Consider the following 21,468-nt stretch of genomic DNA (forward strand, 5'->3'; position numbering starts at 1 on the left):
AATTAAGGGGCTTGTAATGGTTTAAAACAGTGTTTTATTAATTTTAAAATTACACCTGGTGTTTTATTCTTTTTTTTATTTAAAAAATATATTCAAAGGGAAGTATAATTATATATTTTATGAGAAAATAGGACCAGGTTGCATCCTATTCTGTGTGCGTGTCTGGATATAAAACCAGATTAAAACAGCATTTTTGTTTTCTTTATGAAAAATGTGAGTGATCAGATGTGAGTGACCAGATTTTTTTTGTTTACCCAAAAACATTAAAAAAAAAAAAAAAAGTTTAAAAAAATTATAAAACATCACTGCACCCATCATCATCACCCCTTGCCCTACATACTCTACATGCAGAAGAAAAAAAGCAAGCTCACATTAGCCCTTAACTACGCAGTGCCCCCCCCCCCCTCTCCTCTCACACAAATATATACTGGAATGCTCACAAACAAGAACAAGAAGGTTTTAACAGCGCCACAGCACCCACTAGTGCACATTTATGACACATTCACTTTTATTTTTATTTTACGATATTGTTCACAGAGGTACAGTGTATCCAATTCCCCTCTGACGTCATCTTATTCGGTTTTGGACGACCACACGACTCTTGTATTTCCCTGGGGCCTTATTTACTTCTCAACGCTCAATACCTTAGCGGACGCTTGACTGTGGCGACTTTCTGGCCCGTTTACAGACGGTGATCTGGTCTTGTAAATAAAAAACAGTACTTGCCCTGCAACTCCTATTGCAGAGCAGTTTCACCCATTCCAGATTTTATTACAGGCTTGATTGTTTGTCTTATTAAACTCATAACAAAACCAGGAATGTATCAAACTGCTATGCAATGGGAGTCCTGAACTACCTTGTTTAGAAGAAGTAAATCTATTTTTAAACCCATATAGATTGAGTATGCACATACCAACCCCGCCTCGCCCCCCAACCCCCACACCCCCCCACCCCCCCCCCCCCCCCCCCCCCCCCCCCCCCCCCCCCGACTGCAACACACTCCATCTCTGTCACACTCCCGCCGGCCGGCTCAAAGGCTGGCCCCCGGGAAATCTAAACAGTGTGGGGGATCAGCAGGGAGACTGGACAGCATCAGAGAAGCCGTCACAGTTTACAGGACTTGCAAACACAGTGTCGAAAGCATCCCCTGAGCCGTACCAGACACAGCTGCTGTGTGGAACGAGAATTACACACAACATACAGGAGACCCTGATTTCGATGCAGCACATCTATTTGAGAGCTCTTGATGTTGTATAGTTTGTACCAGGTGGAAACGACGAAAGAAAAAAATATATCGGAAATTGTTGATAAAATTCGCTATGCTGCTGGTAATGTCCCTTTGGGTTATTTGTGTATTTATTTGCTGATTCTCTTTTTTAACTTCACTAAATACAATAAAAACTAAAATAGGTCCGCGATACTGAAGGCTTGTCTCTGTTTCCATTGAAGTCTTTCAACACGCAGTCTCCTAAACTGCAGAATTATAACTCCACTGCCCACAGCAGAAGTTAACCAGTCTCGGGCTTGCCCATGCACGAGACTGACACGGTTTAATTAGTTGTAATGGGGTTGTCTTTTTGACCAGTACAAACGTAGTAAAACACAAATAAAAAAGAGATAAAACAACTTCAAACAAATGTTAGTTTAAAGACTCCTATAAATATGTCTGAGAGATTTTCATCACTAGTTTTATAAGAAATCAGTTGGATTTTACTCTCCCTATTTGTCGAATGTGCTGTGAACTCTAATGAAGGAAACAAAAGCTCAGTGGATTTGGCAGCCCATGGTGTTCCAGTCTCCTCTCAGTGTGATCTGAAGTGCTGTTCTCACTCATACAGTTACTTTAGAGGTAAAAGAGACCCTGCTTGCTATCTGTGAACCCTCATTACCATGAGAGAAGTGGGGGTGGGGGGGGGGGGGGGGGGGGGGGGGGGGGTGTTGGCAGGTACTGAATGGACCACAGAGATCAGACTGTACCACCTTTTATTAGAGGAGGGGAGCTAAGCAACTAAAATAAAAAACAACCTATATCTAAAAAGAAAATAAGAGAGACTTTTTTTTTTATTCATAATTGACTTTTAATTCTTAAAATCTGCTGCTTTTAAGATGAAAATCTGAGTTTTCCAAAAAAAAAAAGTTTGGAGTTCTAACCTAACCCCCTACCCCCCCTTTTCTCTCTCACTTTCTAAAAAAAGAAAGGCTAGACAGGCAATGAGGGAGAGAGAGAAAAGCAGGGAGTAGGAAAGAGAGAGAGGGAGCGAGGCAGGAGCTCAGAGCCAAAGCAGATGTTTATCTTCTTCAAGCAAAAGCAAAACAGGTAACAAATACATCTCTGTTTTGTTTAGCTCGTTTCAAATGTTCTTTCTTCTTCTTCTCTCCCTCTCTCATCTACTTCAGAAAACTTTCTATTCTGATTGACCTGCAGCCTTAGAAGCTCTCTGCCATGAGCCTGAATAAAGAATGATTTAGCTTCTACACAAAACAAACCACAAACACAGTGCGTGCGGATAGGGGCACGGATTAAGAATGCATTATAGTTTGCAACCTGCAAAGGTTTGGAATGTTTAAATGTAGGTGCCATAGGCTGTTTACATGTAGCTGTTTTGACAGATTAAACAAAGAATCATATTCTGAAAACTATAGTCTTTTAATACCAAACTTCAGGAGACATTAAAATGATATAAATGAATCTAGTATTGTGTGTTTATATAGAATGTTTGTGTGTGTGTGTTTGTCAATGCTTATAAAAACATTATGCTTTTTAATGCAGTTTAATCACACAATTCATGAATATAGAGTTACACAATCAAAACAAAGGTGTTTCTAATCATACACATCTTTATTTATTTAGTCGAACTGCCTTATCTGTGTTTGTTTATGACCAGAAGGGAATTCCGTTAGGTGGCTGAGATACTTGCCCATATGCAACGCCACTGTTTTAAATGGGCACTTCTTGTACAGATAATACTAACCCCTGCAGGGGACACTGTGCAATAAGACGCTATTAACTTTCCTTGCAAATGGCTTTGATCCCTTTTTATTTTGAAATGGTTCAGATACTCATATGCGGCATGTACAGATGGAGTACACATGGAGTTTGTATAAAGACTGAAGTTTTTAAGAGACACTGCTTGGTATTCAATATAATTTAAATCAGAGCAATCAGTTTGTTTGAGGATGGCTGATTATGTTATAATGAGGCTTGCTGCATAAAAGGGCATTCAAATAATTTCACGTCCCAGTGTATTCCACTCTCAAAGTCACGCCGTTTTAGAATCTGACATTTACAAATAGCACAGCTACAGGGAGGGAGGGGGTGTTGTGCTTTTTTAATACACTCAATTTAGTAAAACATGCACAAACCTGTGAAGCAGGGAAATCAATCCACCTCGACGGGTATTTTCTGTTCTTAAAAACATATTTCAGCCCAGGATTCATTTGCTTTCTCTATGTCAAGGCAAGGGTGGCAGTGAAAACCTCTTCTAACTGTCAGGATTTTTGAGGAGGACATCCTCAGATCATACAAGTTCTCCAGAGGCTCCCACAGTCCTGGTTTCTGTGCTGCGCTTAAAAGTATTAGTTAGGGTTAACTTTGTCAACTCCTGTTAATATTCACTTAACTAAATTGTCTTCTGTTTAAATGGCTAACCCTGCATTTCCTTTACTCCCCAGGAGAGATGAGCGCGGCAGGGAATAGCTCGGTGTCCGTCCCTCCGCTGGGCTTCCTGCAGACCCTTCTTCCCTCCCCCAGCCCAAGCCTGGCCCCTGCATTCCTGCCCAGCCCTGCCCTGCCCATCCTGCTGGCCGTGCTGTGCATCATCCTACTCTTCACCACCTGCGCTCTCTTCCTGGCCCTCTGCAAGCCTGCCAGTCTGGAGGAGGCTCGATACGGGCCGCGCGAGTGCATGCCATACCACTCCGCCGACGCCAGCGAGCCGCAGCTACGGCTCTGGAAGAGGCTGGGGTCCCTCCGGAGCTCCCTCTCCTCTTTCCGCCGCACCCGGCCCCTGTCCCTGGCACAGCGCCCCCTGCAGCGCAGGACTCGACAACACGACCAGCAGCAGCTCAGCCTGCGGTGTGCAGAACAGCAGCTCCAGATCATTGAGTCTACAAAGATGTGACCACTGACCTCCACCAGCAGGAGTGGGTGTATGCACTGCATTGCTGGGAATGCTAGCACATAAGAGAAAAACAAATTAAAGAAAATGTACGAATGAGAGAAGGCTGTTTGACGCATCTAAGCTCATCTGGTTCCCAGTAGCTGATTGATTGCAAAGGTTTGTCAAGTGAGGTCTTAAAGGATCCCAGTGATTCAACATCAACAGCATGGCTAGGCAACCCATTCCATACCCTCACCACTCTCTGTGGGAAGAAACGTCTCCTGCCCTCTGTCCTAAGTCGATCTCCACTTCATTTGTAACTGTTGGTGTAGCGAGCTGGGACACGGTTCAAAATGAACAGCATAGTGAAGTGAATAAGAGTGAGCAGGCACCTCAGGGTGTGCATTATTTTCTCCAATTCAATAACTGCAGCACTGATATATTCTAATGCTATATAGAAAAGACACATAGTGCATAGCGATTGTTCTTGCTGACACTAAGATTGCTTATGTTTATTTCACAAGCAGCAAACAGGTGAAAATTAAAACCCTCCCATATTTCTACAGCGGCTGACTGACAGGAGTGCCCTTTGCATGGTTGCTTGTTATGGTTTAAATCCTTGGTTCAGTACAGTAAACGTGGCCTCAGCTAGTGCTCTTAGTCCTGGAATTTAGTGCTGCAGATAACCTGCAGTACTAAAACGAAACAGACCACTGTTATAAAGGAAGGTGATCCATTACTTTTAAAACGCTCCATCATAACATATGCAGTGGTACTAAAAAATACACTTTTAGACAGTTTAGATGGACACTGTCATCAAAATGTCAACTTTTGACGGCACAGCAATAGCAATTGATAACAGCAAGTTACGCATCGACACAGAGAATGGGCTCTTGCGGCACGGATTGAAGACTAGGTTTAAAAATGTGTTCTTGTCTTTTTTGTCTTGCACTTTCTTTTTTCTCTTCACCGCTTCACTCTAGCTTGTTACTGGACGATATTATTTTGTAGCCTTTTCATTATTATTATTTTTTTTTTTAATAAAATAGTTTTAGATGAATGCTTCATATATGTTTTTGTCAGAATTAAACCTTAAAGTGAACTTACATGTAGCAGTCATTCTGAAGAAGTTTACAGTTTTTGCGTCCTATCAAAATTAGACCTTTGAGGATTAAACTATATAAACCTAATATATATTTATATATATATTAGAAAACATATCTGAGATTTCCTTTAACACACACACACACACACACACACACAGGAAAATAAAATAATGTTGGCATGAGTCAAAATAACAAAGGCTCAATGTGTAGTCTCTGGTTCCTCTGTTTCTCTAAGGAAATAAAAGAGACAGGGGGAGTGTTGAGAGTGAAAGTTTTGGGAGCGGAGTGCAGTTTGCACTACAAGGGCCCCCTTTCTTCCTGCGAGGGTGGTTGGAACAGGGGGTGTCTGTGTTCCCCCTACCCTGGGCTCCAGATTTTGAGACAGGGCAGGCAATGAGAGGGAGCCAGGGCCGGCATGAAACAGGCACTGTTCACTGAGATGGAGGAGGGGGGCGGGGGGCATTCAAACACTTCACCCAGTTTAACAAAAAAAAAAAAACCAACACGAAATAAAAGGGTGGCTAGCTTCAGAGAGATCCTTGGGAAGCAGTGCTACTGAAAACAAATCTAAAACAGAGTGCACTACAGTATGTGTGTAGAGTGGATGCATTCAGGAAGCTTTTAAATCATTATGTTGAAACTGATATACTTTGGCATAAAGAAGGAAAAAACATTGAGTGAAATATCATTACAGATGATGTTTCTCTGTACTTGTTGATTATGCTTCGGACACCACACCTTGAAAATCTAGTGATGCAAGACATTTCACTCAAGGTTGTTATAATAGTAGAAAACACAAGTGGAGGCTTTGAGTAAATTGTTGATGCTCATAATGCATCAGAGTAGAAAAATGCAACAGGTCTAACTTTTGCACAGCAGTGTTCATATTTCTGTTATAACTTATAAATATCCTTTAAGTTACTATTAACCCTTTTATATCCCCTTTTATATCCAGAGATAATAAACAGTTTTGTGTACTGCACAGTACGTTATGTAGAAAACAGCTGTTTAAAAGGACACTGTAGTGAAATTGTTTCCAATTCATTTTGTACTTGTTTGGTTTCCTGCACTATACTGGAGTTATTAACACAGTATAATGGTTCAAACTGGTTTGGTATCTCCATTATTACTGGAGTTATTAACACACTATAATGGCTCGGACTGGTTCGGTACCTGCACTATACTGGTTGATTCTGGTATGGTCTCCAGCACGCTGGTCTCGTAGCTGTTCTGTAGGAAGATGGGTCGGTTGTCGTTGACATCCTGCACAATGATGTTCACAGTGGCAGTGCCAGTGTGCCTGCTCCCCGCAGGACCATTGTCTACCGAGGGAGAGAGGAGGGAAGGGAGTGGAGAGTCAGAAGGGGAGAGAGGCGTGGGGAGAGGCGGGTGTGGGATATAGGGTGAAGAGGAAGGGGGAGAGAGGGTGGGGGAAAGTAAGAAGGGAGGGGGAAAGAGTGGAGTGGGAGAAGGAGAGGGTGAAGATGGTGGAGAGAGTTGCAGCAATATAGTGCTTAGCCATAATTTCAAATATGCAATAATGAAACATTTCTTACCACACTGATTAAGTCATTTGACAAAACATTTGTCAACTTCCCTGCAGTACAATGAATCATAATTTCTTCAGTTTAAAAAAAATAAGTGCCCCCCAACATTGTAGGTACAGTAACAGGAAAGATAAAGAAAGTGTCTTACCTATAGCCTCTATAATGAGGGAATAAGAGGCCTGGGTCTCTCGGTCCAAACTGACCACTGTCTGAACAACCCCATCCCTGAAACCAACACTGAACTTTCCGTCCTGATTCCCGTCTGTCAGAGAGCACATAACAACAGAGACTGAACTGAGGACACGCCATTCACACCAACACGGCACCCCGGGCAACTATACTGGGGAGGGGAGGGGATAGGGAGGGGAGGGAACCTACAGACCTCCCCCCCCCCTCCCCCGTACCTCTCCTCCCCCGGTATCTCCCATCCTCTCAACGTACCTCCCCTCCCCTCCCTAATACCTCCCCTCCTGGACGGACCTCCCATCCCATATGGAGGGACCTCCCCTTCCCTCCCCCGTAAATCCCCTTTATTCCCCCATACCTCCCCCAACCCCCTCACCCCAAACCTCCCCCTCTCCTCCTACATATCTCCCCACTCCCCCATTTACTTCCCCTCCCCAAATCTCCCTTATTTGGAGGGAAACCTCCCTTTCCTTGAGGGGGAAGGGGACTGGTGGAGGGTATTGAGGGAAGGGACCTCCCATACCTCCCCTTCCCTCCTACATACCTCCCCCTCCCAAATACCTCTGGAGGGGATGGGTTATGGAGGGGAGGGGGTATGAAGGGGAGGGGAGGGGTATGGAGATGAGAGGAGAGGGTATGGAGGGCAGGGGATTGGGTATGGAGGGGAGGGTATGGGCAATGGAGGGTAGGTGATGGAGTATTGAGAGGAGTGGAGGGGTGTAGAGGGGAGGGTAGGTGGGTGACAGATTGTTCAGATCGGACCTGTGATGAAGTAGCTCAGCTCTGCGTTGAGCCCCGCATCCCCATCTGTACAGCTCAGCTGGGTCACAGTGTGGTCTCGAGGGACGCTCTCCAGCAGGGTCACATTGTAGACGGAGGGGATGAAGGTGGGGGTCTCATCGTTCACATCCAGTACTGCATTCACAGAACCAGGAGAAAGCACTCAGCCCCTTCTCAGCCCCATTGACAGACAAGGAATACATTTCTACCTGAGTAACATGTTTTTGGTGACAGCTTCATCCGGTTTATTTGACTTGATTTACTCACCTGTGCTTTAAAATGCTTTTACTGTGCTTTACCATGCTCTCACCATGGGATACCGTAAAGGAAAATGAATATCGTTAACAAAAACATATATATTATATAACTACACGTGATTATTTTCAGAGGCATAGACAAGGATGTTTTGGTTGGTTTGTGAATGGAAGCAATGATAATAGCACTAATCTTGAACTCGCTAATGTTACCTTAGTGTCAGGTAAGATTAGTGCTAATAGGAGTGATAAGATTCTTTAAATAAGTAAAAGCTTTGTGAATAGGGCCCATTGTTTCTCAGGTACAGTGTGATGAAGAATTACAATGTTTAACCACTAGATGGGGGCAGTGCTTTTTAAAAAAATTGAAATGCATTTTTTTATTTTAAAAGTAAAAAAAAAAAAAAATAATAATCAGATCACTTTTATCTCTTCATAATATCTGCATTGTGAGTGTGCGTTACCTCTGATGGTGAGAGTGCTGGTGGAGCTGCGTGGGAACTGCCCCGCGTCCCTCGACACCACGCGCAGGTAATACTCGGCAGTGCGCTCCCGGTCCAGCACCACGGTGGAGGTCACCAGACCAGTCGAGCCGTTGATCACAAAGTCCATCCGCGGCATCCCCACCTGCATCAGAAAACTGACCAGCCCATTGTCTGCTTCGTCGGGGTCCAGCACAGACACCTGAGAGAGAGAGAGAGAGAGAGAGAGAGAGAGAGAGAGAGAGAGAGAGAGAGAGAGAGAGAGAGAGAGAGAGAGAGACAGAGGCAGTGACTAGACTGGTCAGTGTACAGTCACCTTCACACGGATAGCCTTTCTGTTGTAAATTACTGTTTGATACCTGGTAGACAGAAGAGCCAATGGGCAGACCCTCTGGCACCTCGGTAATGAATGGCAGGTTCTGGAAGGCGGGATCATTGTCGTTCAAGTCCAATAGATTCACCTGGACGGTGGTGCTGGCTGTGGCGTACAGTGGGGGAGTCCCGCCTGTAAATAATAATAATAATAATAATAATAATAATAATAATAATAAATAATTCCCGAAATAAAACTTCGTTCATTATTCTATTCCCGAAAAAAAAAAACTAGCAAGTGCTAAGATAAAGGCTTTTTTTTTTTTTTGCTGAGGAACAAAATAATTCAAAACGCCATAAAACCAGGAAGACAGCTAAGTTGCTGGAAGGAGCAATTCAGGTAGTAGGTTTTTTTTGCAAGTTTTTGTATTGTTAAAATGACAGATAGACAGACTCCAACACACACACATACACAGATAGACACACTCCACCCCCCCCCCCCCCCCACACACACACACACACGCACACACACTCACAGTCCCTGGCAGACACCACGATCCTCCTCATGAGCTCCAGGTCCCCCGCTGTCCTGCTCTCTCGGTCCAGCATGGCCCCTGTGGTGCGGATCTTTCCGCTGGTGCTGTTGATCGTGTAGAATCTGTTGGACGGGCTGATGCTGTACACCACAGAGCCGTTCTCAGCACGGTCTGGATCCACAGCCAGAACCTGGACACACAGCAAGAGGGAAAGAGAGAGAGGGAGAAATTGAGAAAAGGAGAGGGAGAGAGCGATACAGAGGTCAGTTAGACAGAAGCTTCAGAGTCAAGCTTTTCTTTATAAGAGTTTCTTCAGGACAGTGAAAAAATGTCGAACAGACTAAGACGCTACATAACTCTTTGAATAGTATTCGGTGCCACTCTATAACATGGAAATAGACATCAGTAAGAGTATGGTCTGCTCTCACAATTAAGTCACTGCCATAAGCGGATAAGCACCTGCCTTTGGACCATGTCAGCTGGAATGACCCTATTGGGGGGTATTCCCTAGGTTATGCCGCCCTCTGCTGGTACTATCTCAGAACAGCCACTTCAGTACAAGCTGTAGGCACCTGGCTCTTACAAATGCCGAGTCCCTTTAGCCCTGCCACAGTTTTAGAGAACTGAGTAGAACGTGACGCATTCCTTCAGATTAAAAACAAGAAACAGACACAAAGGGGAAATCTACAGTGACAGCCCAAATCGATCTTGAGTAAACGTTAGAGTATATAAACAATGAAAAACTCTTTCAATTCCCAAAACGAGCAGAGCTAGTTGTTTTCTTTTTGTTGTTCTCTGTGACTGTCTGTAGTCACCCTCCCTCCCACAACTTCAACAAAGGACTGGTGGCAGAGCTGTTTAGTTTCTCATCAGCAGAACAATAAGAGACCAAAGACTTTCAATAAAACTTCTATTAAAAAAAGAGGAGAGATTTGGAATCTCTGTCTAGTAACTACAGTGCTGAGTTACATCTTCTGGGGATATAGTTTGAATGAAGCACAAAGAGATAAGCAATACAATAATGCTAATGCAGCGATCTTGGTTCCACAAAGGCATCACACAGGACGAGGCAATCCACACACAGGTGGAGGGCGGGTGCGAACCCGGGACCTCTCGCACTAAAGCATGGTGCCGAAACCACTGTGCAAAAGAGCTGGCTCCTTTGCAAGGAGCGCATATCGGGCTTATGTCTTTGTATGTGATTACATCACCTACCAGCCCTGCTGCTGCCTTCCCCCGTGCACGCTATACTAACATATATATAAATAAATAACCAGGTAGTAACATTGTAATAACTTGGTAGCTACCTATTGTTCCTGCTCTTACATGGTATACTGCTGGAATAAGTGTATTTACACAGGACTTACCTTTACAATGCCGTTACCATATAACAACACCATTACTAGTAAACCCCTTGTAATTACCCAGTTATTATAAACTGTCATTGCACAGATATCCATGTCCTGGAATGTAACTCTTTTCTCCTGCAACTCAACTTGTTTCTCAGACATGAGCATGTGACAAATTTTGGGGTTGAGAAGTGGCCCTTTGGCCCACAGCAGCCTAACTGGTAATTTCTTAGGACAGAATGAATTAAAAAATATATACACATATGGCAGAGCAAAGCTCTGCCCTTTAAATTGGCAGGGATGGGGTTAACTTCCCCTACCTGCCTGGGTTTATTATGTTCAGGTGGCTCAGCGCCTTGACTATATTAAAAGAATCCCTGTCCTTCTTTAAGTTTTTTAGGGTATGGATACACCGCTCTCCGTTTCGAGACGAAAAAACATTTAGGGTGTCACGGTCTCGCCCCCCAATTAATGGTGCTGTAACAGATGATTAGGTTAATTAACGATCAATCAGCGCCCAGCCACCTGACATAAAAGGAGGCCTCTGCTGTCGCTCCCAGAGCCAGAGAGGGAGGAGGATCTGCCGTCGCTCCCAGAGCCAGAGAGGGAGGAGGAGCTGCCGTCGCTCCCAGAGCCAGAGAGGGAGGAGGATCTGCCGTCGCTCCCAGAGCCAGAGAGGGAGGAGGATCTGCTGTCGCTCCCAGAGCCAGAGAGGAGGAGGATCTGCCGTCGCTCCCAGAGCCAGAGAGGGAGGAGGATCTGCTGTCGCTCCCAGAGCCAGAGAGGGAGGAGGATCTGCTGTCGCTCCCAGAGCCAGAGAGGAGTGAGGATGGACCCTCAATTGAGTCAGAGTCAGCAATTGAGGTCCCGATGGGGGAACAATTAACTCCTGATCAGCGTGAAGAGGTAAGCAATCTAATTAAAATGTTCAGTGATGTGTTTTCTAACGTGCCTGGAAGAACGCATTTGATCGAACATGCTATTATCACTCCGCCAGGTCTAAGAGTTAGACAGAGACCGTATCGCATTCCAGAGAGTCGGAGAGATTCTGTTCGAAGGGAGGTGGAGTGTATGTTGAAACTTGGGGTAATTGAACCTTCCCGAAGTGAGTGGATAGAGGCCCAGAGACAGACTGTAGTTCAAAAAAATAACTATTTTATTATAAATAAACAAAAATAAAGTGCACAAGGGCAAAATAACAAATACTCAAACACAAATAAAGCAAAAACAAAACTCACAAAAATAAAGTTTCCAGGCTGGGCAATGCCTTCACTGGATAGAAAATTAAAAAACCACAAAACAAACACCAACCTGCTTCCTCAGCTCCCTCTCCCCAAATGAGAAGCAGAGGCCTCCTTTTATGTCAGGTGGCTGGGCGCTGATTGATCGTTAATTAAGCTAATCAGTATCAACCCCAGCCACCTGAACATAATAAACCCAGGCAGGCAGGTAGTTAACCCCATCCCTGCCAATTTAAAGGGCAGAGCTTTGCTCTATGCCATTGACAACAACTCTCACTGTTGGATGACAAGCTGCAGTAGCATTAACACTAGAAAACATTCTAAGCAGTAGCTTTCATTTCGAAGTTCATTTTAATTATGCCATTGACAACAACTCTCACTGTTGGGTGCCCCTGCCTGGATTGCCACTGAAGATCATCTGGGAAGGGTACAGTCATCGTATTATGGTACCAGTCTACCAACGGCAGCCTCATCCCATTGTGGATGCCCTATGCTCCCCCCCCCAGTGCAGAACCATTGCTTTGCCCCTGTCTGGCTGGACACTGGAGATGCTTTGGGCTGTGTGTTACTCACTGTCACAACATCAGTGTCAATCGGAGACATTTCCACAACATTCACTTTATAGGGCTCATCTCTCCACGCTGGGGGGTTGTCATTGATGTCCAACAATGTGATGTTAACCTGCAAAACAGGAATAAGCAAGTGGATTGACAAAGGTAGTTTTTAGTACTACTGCCGGAATACCAAACCATTTGCCTGCAAATGCAGAAAGAACCCTTATAGACAAGAGCTCTACGCAATGCCAAACCAGGCAGCAGATCTCTGAATGTATCAACGCTGGTTTAGAGCAAACTTTTTCTTAATCTGCAGAGCAGGGGCTTGTTTGGACAAGCAATGGTTCTTTGAGTCTCTAACGCCCCTTCTCCACTGGCACATCCGACCCGTGAGGGCTCGGTACGGTGCAAGTACGGATGATTCTCCACTGGGTATTTGTCGAGCCGAACCAAATCGCGACACTCCGGCCTCACAAGACATCTCAATCTGGAGAGCCAGGGGAAAGGATTTTCGTCATTATGTTTCATCAGTCAGTACACTCCAGAAAGAGCGAGTGTGATGAGAGAAAAGTACAGCCTTGGGACTCTGAGGAAGTGCAGGCTGTAGTTTCTCTGTGGGCAGATAAAGTGTTCAGGAAGATCTGGAGTTGTGTGTCAGAAATGAGAAAGTTTATGCCGGGGTAAGGCATGCTTAACTCACACACTCAAACACAAAATTCTACCAGATTTCTCATCCTTGACCTTTATTATACAAATATAAAGAAAAAAAAATCTAAACTTATTTACAAAAATATAGTAAAACAAAATACAGCTGTACCATACACACAGCTACAGTCTCATTGTGCTTGTGTAAGTGTTTTTTTTTTAAAACCCCCCCCCCCCCCCCCCCCCCAAAAAAAAAAACACCCTAGAAAAAACAACAACTATCTTTAAAACCGGATATCTTTGGCAAATCACATTTTTAAAACCTTCTTTTTTCCCCTTCAACAGAACTAACTGAACTTTATTAAGCTGATGTAATCAGTAAAATTTGAAGATTCTAAAATAAATTGCCAAATATATTTACAAAATATAGCAATACCGTTGGTCTATTCATTTTTGAACATCATCTATTTGCATGTTTTGGCAAACTGAGTTAATTAATAACAATAATTAATAACAGCTGTCTTTCGTTGTGTGTGACTTCAGTAGCACGGCTCGGCTCTGCAGTGGAAAAACAACCCAGGCTCCCCTTAACCGCCCCGTGAGGGCTCGGTGCAGCCCTGGCGCAGTGCGGTTGTACACTGGGAAAGAGGCATTAGGGGTGAAGAAGCAATTCAGTCTCACTGCCTGGAGCCTGCCCTGAAATGGGGGGCTCACTTACTGAGCTTAATGAAATGGTAAAAAGTAACATTTTTTTTTCTGCAATTTTAGTCGTCACAGTTAACGAGTTGTTACCGTGGCAATGCCGGTTTTCTGGGTGGGCCCGACCCCTCCATCAACGGCTCGGACAATCAGGATGTACTCTGATTTCTGTTCCCTGTCCAGCAGCGAGGTGGTCGTGATCTCACCTGGAAGGCAAACAGGGGAGAACGTGAGCGCCCGGTGTCCCTTTAGCTCCCCCCCCCCCCCAGCCCCTCACTGAGGCAGAAAGTGTAGCATCTGCAATTTATGCAACGTGTTTATTGTTTCAGTAATACTTAGGTTGTGTCAATTTAATTGGTGTCATAAGACAATACAATGTCGTTTACCATCCAGTATGCATTGTACCTAGTCAGATTCACTGAAGGGTCAAATTTTTGAACAGGGACCAGAGTAAAGACCGGTTCATCCCACCCAGGACTGGCAATACATTGAAGGTGTGTTCAGTAGAGCTCTGTATGCTGCCCCACAATCATTTCGGAGCTACTGGGTGCTAATTAACAATTGGCACTTTCCATTCTCTCTGGGTGAGCTGCGCTGGAGACGGGAACATAGCAGCAGATATCCTACGAGTAATCGAGGGTGTTACCAGGAAAAGGAGTGCTGCCTGGAGTTACTGCAGCATGGCATCATGCCTCCAGATTCACTCGCACCAGTATCAATATAACAAATAGCTTTAAAAAGTCCCTTAGCCTTCATACAGGCTGCATAACACTATTAATACAGATCTGCATGATGTAGGCATTTAAAAGTTATAGAATAGTTTCAGGAATATCACATGTTATTTTATTCTTAAAAATAGATTTTGAAAAAAACCTTTCTTTAAATATGTATTGGATATGGGGACCATAGGGCTAGATTCTGAAATGCTTTACCATACCTCTCTGTGTTTTTACATTGCTTCCCTATGCTTTACCATACCTCTCTGTGCTTTACAATGCTTCACTAAGCTTTATTATGCCTCTCTGTGCTTTATAATGCTTCGCTAAGCTTTATTATACCTCTCTGTGCTTTACAGTGCTTTGCTATGCTTTAACATACCTCCGTGCTTTACAATGATTCCTTATGCTTTACCATACCTCTCTGTGATTTACAATGCTTCGCTATGCTTTACCATACCTTCACTGTGCTTTATTAAACTTTGCTGTGCTTTATCTGTTTTATAAGGGAAGGCCAGGCCAGGCTCGCCCCACTGTACCTGAGCGAGTGTTGAGGCGGAATTGCGAGGATCCCTCCAGGGAGTAGATGAGAGACGCCTGCCCGAACTCACGAGACGCGTCCAAATCCGTGGCATTGACAAACAGGACGGTGGCACCTGGAGAGGGTGGGAGAGAGGGGGTGGGGAGAGGGAGCAGGGACGAGAGGGACACGGAGAGAGGACTCAACAAGGGAAAATAGGAAACTACCCTGTCGAGCAGACATATGTTTTGTCTATTTAATTTCAACATAGACGAATATCTTTTAAGTTATGGCTACGGATTTATAATCGAGTGTTGACCAGGTTCATTTAGTGCCAGTCCATTGTCTTTGATTTTCTCACTCCGGAATGCCAAACATACCTGCGATGATGTTTTCAGGCACAGTGATGACATACGAAGGCTGGCTGAAGGTGGGTGGGTTATCGTTTTCATCCTGCGTGAAAGAAGAAAAAGAAGCACAATAGGACGAGGGCTAGGTGGCACAGACAGCAGCTTAATTCACTAGCCTCTCCTGCCCTTCACCTCCGGGGGCCAGGGTTCGAAAGCAGCTAATCAGGTCACAAGAGAAATTAATTTGCTCACAGCAGACATCACTGAACAAGCACCGATCACACATATTTTATATAAAATCAAGGGAAAAAACTATAAAAAATGTTGCCAATAAAACTGATGTTTAGTCTTGGTTAGCAACTGCTTTAAAGGTACCCAGTGATAATGTTGCCTGTGCTAATAAGGTAGAAGGAAAGGTATGCATTATATAAGCCTTGGCTATCAGTCCTTAACAAGGACGGAACAACTATCCATTATCCAGGCAATTAAGAAGCATTAGAACTGCATGTTCTCCTAGTCACTTACTAGCAGAGGCATAATAAACTGTGCCCTGATCACGAACTGTATCAGACACGCAGTCTTTATAGTGCGGGGGGTTAGGGTAAGTAATACAGGACGTGAAATTCTGTAATCATCACATTGGTTTAGGATGAGAGACTGTCCAGACAAAACCACAAACTGACAGCACATGAAACCTAACACTTGTGTCCTATGAGCACCTGCAATTAAGATGCGTTGTGCAGTGCGGCTCATACTTAAAACATGATGTAGTCACACAGTGCATATGCAATGCATTATGCATAGCGTATTATGAAAGAAGACTAACCTTGCGGTATACCCTGGTGTAGAAAACTCATTATAAACCTCCGGCCAATCAGGATCCAAGTAGAGAAGTCATTATCCTGTGATTGATGTCCTCTAAAAGCTAATCGGATTTAAGAAACTCAAAACTCAGTTTAAAATGCCAGCATAAGTGATCTGGACCAAAACATAACCTACAAATACATTTAATAAATATCTTCATACCCGCAAAAACGTTCAGATCATTATTTGTACATTACTGACTTTTAGTTAAGGGCTCACATCTCTGGAACACCCAACAGTTGCTGCGGTGAGTTATCCAGCAGTAAAATCCTGTCAAACCACGGCAAAGCATAGTATATTATTAAGCTTGGAAAAACACGAGATTCTGTGCCAACTTGCAATGGCAAACAACTCCTGGAAGGGAATGCAACTGACTGAACTCCACTAACCAGACCAGTTCCAGTTTGTGGTAAACTGGTTTCTCGCTCTCACAACAAAACAACCAGTACAACGCAACCTAGGTCAGAGGAGGTGTGAGTCACCGCCAGTGTGAGTTATCCAGCACCTGGACCCAACAAACAGGACGTACCTACAGAACTCAACATCAACTCTCGCTGTTGTCTGTCTGTGACAGCCACTGAAATAGTCACCCAGTTTAGCAGCGTGAGCAGCAGGGTCAATACTACTTCTAAAAACAAATTGTGATGCTTCAGTTAAGGGACACTAGCCTGTACGTGAATGTCTCAAGCTTGATACTGTATGTGGGAAACATTTTATATGTGTGCACAGGCACGCTCAGCCAAGAAAACAAAAAAAAAGGTACTGCAGCACTGTAATTACAAATTAAGTTCTAGTACTGTACTGCAGTTCAACATTACCCAGAGTCTCTCTCTGCTTCATGCTGGTTCTCTAAAGCCTAGGTCTTTTATTTGAGACATGGTACAAAGGTAATCCTCACAGCAACACTGGGACAGTGAATCCAGGTTTAATAAGGTGATTAGAAAGTTGTGTAGAAACTCAAACCTTTCCGCCAGGACTGAATGAATGTAGGATAAAGACAACACAAATGAAACAACTGAAAGCCCTGGACCTCCGCCAAGAAAAAGTAGGAAGAATTTGGCAGGAGCCAGGGCAGCTTAAAAAGGGCATTTGACCCCCAGGAAGACGGCATACAGCAATTCTGGCTACTGGCCTTTATTCAGCCCACTTGCTTCTGTGAACCTTTAGGAGACGCCAATAGACTAAAACCCTGCAACGCTCACTTTGTTTCTTCATTAAAAATGATTCACTCATGGGTAAACAATCAGACTTTTAAGATCTTAAACCTTTGGGGAATCAGGCTGAGCGCTGTCTAATATTTCTCTTTTTTTCCAGTTTTGTTGCAATTTTTCAGTTCTGAACCCTGGTGTGTACAGCATGGCATTGATCCGAGGCAGATGAACTAGATTACAGTAAAATGAAGCGAGATGAATTTCATAATTCCAGAACATTGGAAAGTTTTTATAAATCTGCAGAGCTTGCAAGTGTCTTACTCCAAGTAAAATTATTATTAAAGCAAGTTAGTCCAGTCTGTGATTACCTCCTGATAAATATAAATAAAGGTCTCTTAAGCACTCTCAAGATGTTTATTTCTCATATGGTAAAGCAAGGAGTTAATTAGAGGGATTGGCAATATCGCCCTCAGCCATGACTGCAGAAAGTTTGGGCTTATGCCTTCATCAGTGCTAAACACAAAGTTCTAGCAAATGAAAAAAGTAATGCAGTAAAAGATTACTGTATTAAAAGCAGTGCATGCACATATTCAGGGTCTTCATATCCTCGCAAATCAAAATGTCTCAATCAAACGGGGCCTATGAGTTTGCGAATAAAAGTTTCTGTAGAGTTGGTGTGCAAAGCATCATCTCTGCCCTGACCCTAACTCTGACCCTAACTCCAAACCTAACCCTAAACCTCTAAATCTAACTCTAACCCTAACCCTACTCACAAACTGCAAAGGGAAAAATCCAAAAAAGTATGCACACATGAAACTGCTACGGTATTTGTGCTGTGAAGTGTCTGTACTTACAAAGATCTCAACGGTGACTGGAACCGTGCTGTTCAGGGGCGGATTCCCAGCATCCTTTGCCATGACGGTGAGGTAAATGATTCCGCCCGGAACCAGCTCGTAATTCAGGGGGCGTGTCACACTGATCACTGACACAGAGAGAGATAGAGAGGGAAGGAGAAGAGAGGGGTCAGGGGCTGGCTATGGTGTTGGGATAAAGGTTCAGTTAAAGGTAATGGTTAGAAATACATTAAGGACTGTGATTTGAGTTTTTCTAAGGGTATTACCCATCAGATTTCTGTTCCCAAATATATTTTCACCTGGAAATGTTGTTAAATATTATATTAGTACTTTAAAAATCCCATTGGTTAGTCATTATGATCTTAACTAAATAGTAAAGATATTAAACACTGCAAGTCCATCTCGTCATCATGTTTCTATTATAACTAATCATAAGGCATAGTCTGCAATCCAGAAAGCCAGCATGAATGACAGAAACAATAGCAGCAGCAACCGCAGCCGCATCGGGGGGGGGGGGGGGGGGGGGGGGGGGGGTCCTGACCTCCATAGCCCTCGATGACAGAGATGTCGAAGTAGCTCTGGAAGGTAGTTGCTGAGGTGAGGGTGTAGGTGATCTGGTTATTGGGTGGGGAGTCTTCATCTGTAGCCTGGGATTGAGAGAGAAACAATAACTATATGCTCATCATTATACACCAGCCGAAACTGACCTGAGAAATCGATTATCAAAATACAATCTGACAACCTTTACCCTTTCCAGACACACAAATACAACTCCATGGTAGTGCACATGACCGAATATATAATGCACGTAATGGTCATCCCATTACATGTACATATAACTGTTAAAAAAAAATAAAAAGGAAAATCAACTGCAAGAGACACTTAAGATACTTTTGAAATAAAAAAAAAAAAAAAAAAAAAAAAACAGTGCCCTGTAAGGATTTCCTCCCTTCAGAGATAAATACACTCAAATAGGATCAAAACAAAACAAAATAGCTTTTCTTTCTTCTATTTATTTATTTTTTAAATTACGAACCCCTCTCTGCTAAATCATTTGTTCATTTGTTGGAAGATGCTGCTGTCGGCACTTTTCTAAATAACTCCTGCTTCTCCTGTTTCCTCTGTTTGTTTTGAGCAGATGTTTCATTTAATTCTTTCTTTCTCCAGGCGCTATGTTTGCTAAATACCGTGTGACATAAAGACCTGTCTCCTGGGATATCAGAGAGAGAAAGGAAAGAGGAGAGAAGGCAAGAGAGGAAATAAAGAAAGAAAAGAGGCAAAAGAGAAACAGGAGAATGGAAGGGAGTGAGATAATGGTAGAAGATGGAAAAAGGAGAGAAGGGAGAGATAAAGAAGGGGTGACAGAGTGGAAGAGAGAAGGATTACAGTGAGAGTGGAGTGAAGAAAAGGGAAAACAAAAGAAGGGGAGTGTGAGGGAAAAAAGAGAGGGGAGAGATGACAAGTGTGGAAAACAGAGAGGAGAGCTGACAAGTGTGGAAAAGGAAGGGGTATTACATTTGTATTGGATTGTTTAGTCTATTTATCTTTTGTCAATAACGGTCTACTACCTCCTTCGAATTTAAGTTTATAAGCTTAACTTTATATGGTTAGTTTCACAGGCCCTGATCTTGGACTACCTAAAGTTACATTGGGTAAGGTAGTCCGAGAGTAGTGCTAATCAGAGTCTGCTGAAACTAGCCTACAATGTATATCATTAACTGTGCGATATCTAAACTTAGGGCAACTGTCAAAGAACTCCATTGTATAGAAATGGAGTGCAAATTATAAGGAGTAAGGAGATGGAAAGAGAGAGAAGCTGTTTTTCCCGTTTCTTGTGTTGTTTTAGCGCTGGCCATGCTTCAGAGGAATATGCTGAGACTGCAGATCACAGTGCGGCCGACATTATTCAGAAAGCCTATATTAATAATGTGACCGTTTAAAGTTACCATTGTTTAATGGGATGAAATAACCCAACCATTGAGCCCATTTCAAAGCAATTTGAATCCAGGGTTATAAAAACAACAGTAATTGCTTTTCAGGATGCCTATAATCAATATTCATACAGAGTCATTAATTATGATTATTATAATTGTTACTATTGCTGGTGAATCCTTACAAAACTAAGATTTAAGGCTCATTACTCTTTACCAGTTTCACTGTTCTTTACCACACTTTGCCGTAATAAGTGTAGAATGACTAACTCGCTATACACTTTGACTGGAACTGAACTTTCAGAAAAGAAAATTAAAAATAGTCCAGTCAGAGGTCAGGGGTAATGCGGACTGGCATATTGTTATTGTGAGCATTAGAAAGTAGTTAGAAAGTTAACCTAGGTAAAGGTTAGGGTTAGGCATAGCATTAAGAGAGGGAGAGAGACCATGGGAGAGTTATAGATTGAAACGGAGAGAGTGAGAGAGAAAGAGGGAGAGATAACCTTATACATGTTTGCTACAGTAGATTTGCAAGGTCATTTTGCAGTTATTAGGGACATTCACACCGGACGCGGCGTGGTAGGGCCGTGCGGCAAAAGCAATTGTTTTCAATGAAGGTGGTCACGCGCAGCGGTAGAGGGAAGCAGCACAGGACAGTGGCGCACAGGAGATAAATCATTTTCAACTTTCACCGTGCTGTGCCGTGACAAGCTACCAGCAGTCAATCAGGGGAAAGTAGGACGCTCCTTTGCGAGGAAGAAATAAAAAACAATTACAAAAATAAAATGGAGGAAAAGCTTGTGGTTCTGAATTCTGATTTTCCACAGTTGTATAATACAACATTTGTAGGTTTGAAATCTGCCTTCATCAAACCGGAGCTCTTGTATCAGCCGATGATATTCGCTGTACCCTTTTCTTTTCTTGAGGATGTCATGGACCCACAGCGATCTTACATTTATTTCTTCCTCCAGTAGAGTAGGGCGATCGTAATTATCTTTTTTTGTTTGCTGTTCATTGTTCCAGGTATTGTGTTGTCAGATGCACAGTACCACTGATTTTAGCCACCCCCCAAAAAAAGTTTTATATGATGGGATGGCAGTAGTTGCATCTTTTAATCATGTGTTTACGATAATGCTCAATAATATCAATGTATAACGATGCCTTTAACTCATACTCTTGTTGCCTATACCCAACAAACCAGACAAAACTCACAAAGAACGAAGCAACATGTTTTTATATTTTTATGTGGGGGGTTAAAATGAGGTTTTATTAAAAAAAAAAAAAAAAAGTT

At 43.2% G+C, this 21,468-nt stretch overlaps 2 protein-coding genes across 3 annotated transcripts in view; one reads left to right on the forward strand and one right to left on the reverse strand.

Annotated features, from left to right (window-relative positions):
• LOC121321765 (cadherin-23-like) overlaps positions 1-21,468 on the reverse strand; it is a 162,653-nt gene that overhangs the window by 56,222 nt on the left and 84,963 nt on the right. The window contains exons 15-26 of one of the 2 annotated variants that reach the window (XM_041260921.1): positions 18,788-18,893; positions 18,247-18,374; positions 15,408-15,480; positions 15,047-15,163; positions 13,885-13,997; positions 12,467-12,574; positions 9,304-9,493; positions 8,815-8,960; positions 8,438-8,657; positions 7,702-7,854; positions 6,902-7,015; positions 6,380-6,528 (exon numbers count right to left, since the gene is read on the reverse strand). In XM_041260921.1, the coding sequence (XP_041116855.1) occupies positions 6,380-6,528; positions 6,902-7,015; positions 7,702-7,854; positions 8,438-8,657; positions 8,815-8,960; positions 9,304-9,493; positions 12,467-12,574; positions 13,885-13,997; positions 15,047-15,163; positions 15,408-15,480; positions 18,247-18,374; positions 18,788-18,893 (1,617 nt within the window). Of the gene's footprint in view, positions 1-6,379; positions 6,529-6,901; positions 7,074-7,701; positions 7,855-8,437; positions 8,658-8,814; positions 8,961-9,303; positions 9,494-12,466; positions 12,575-13,884; positions 13,998-15,046; positions 15,164-15,407; positions 15,481-18,246; positions 18,375-18,787; positions 18,894-21,468 lie in introns of those variants that run through there. The other variant, XM_041260918.1, reaches the window with a different exon arrangement.
• Positions 2,212-5,354, forward strand: LOC121321767 (uncharacterized protein C10orf105-like). The gene is made up of 2 exons (XM_041260926.1): positions 2,212-2,317; positions 3,673-5,354. Exon 2 carries the CDS (start codon positions 3,678-3,680, stop codon positions 4,119-4,121), a length of 444 nt encoding a protein of 147 aa, XP_041116860.1. The 5' UTR covers positions 2,212-2,317; positions 3,673-3,677; the 3' UTR covers positions 4,122-5,354.

The sequence above is a fragment of the Polyodon spathula genome, chromosome 10 (genome assembly GCF_017654505.1).
Source record: "Polyodon spathula isolate WHYD16114869_AA chromosome 10, ASM1765450v1, whole genome shotgun sequence".
Lineage (NCBI taxonomy): Eukaryota > Metazoa > Chordata > Actinopteri > Acipenseriformes > Polyodontidae > Polyodon > Polyodon spathula.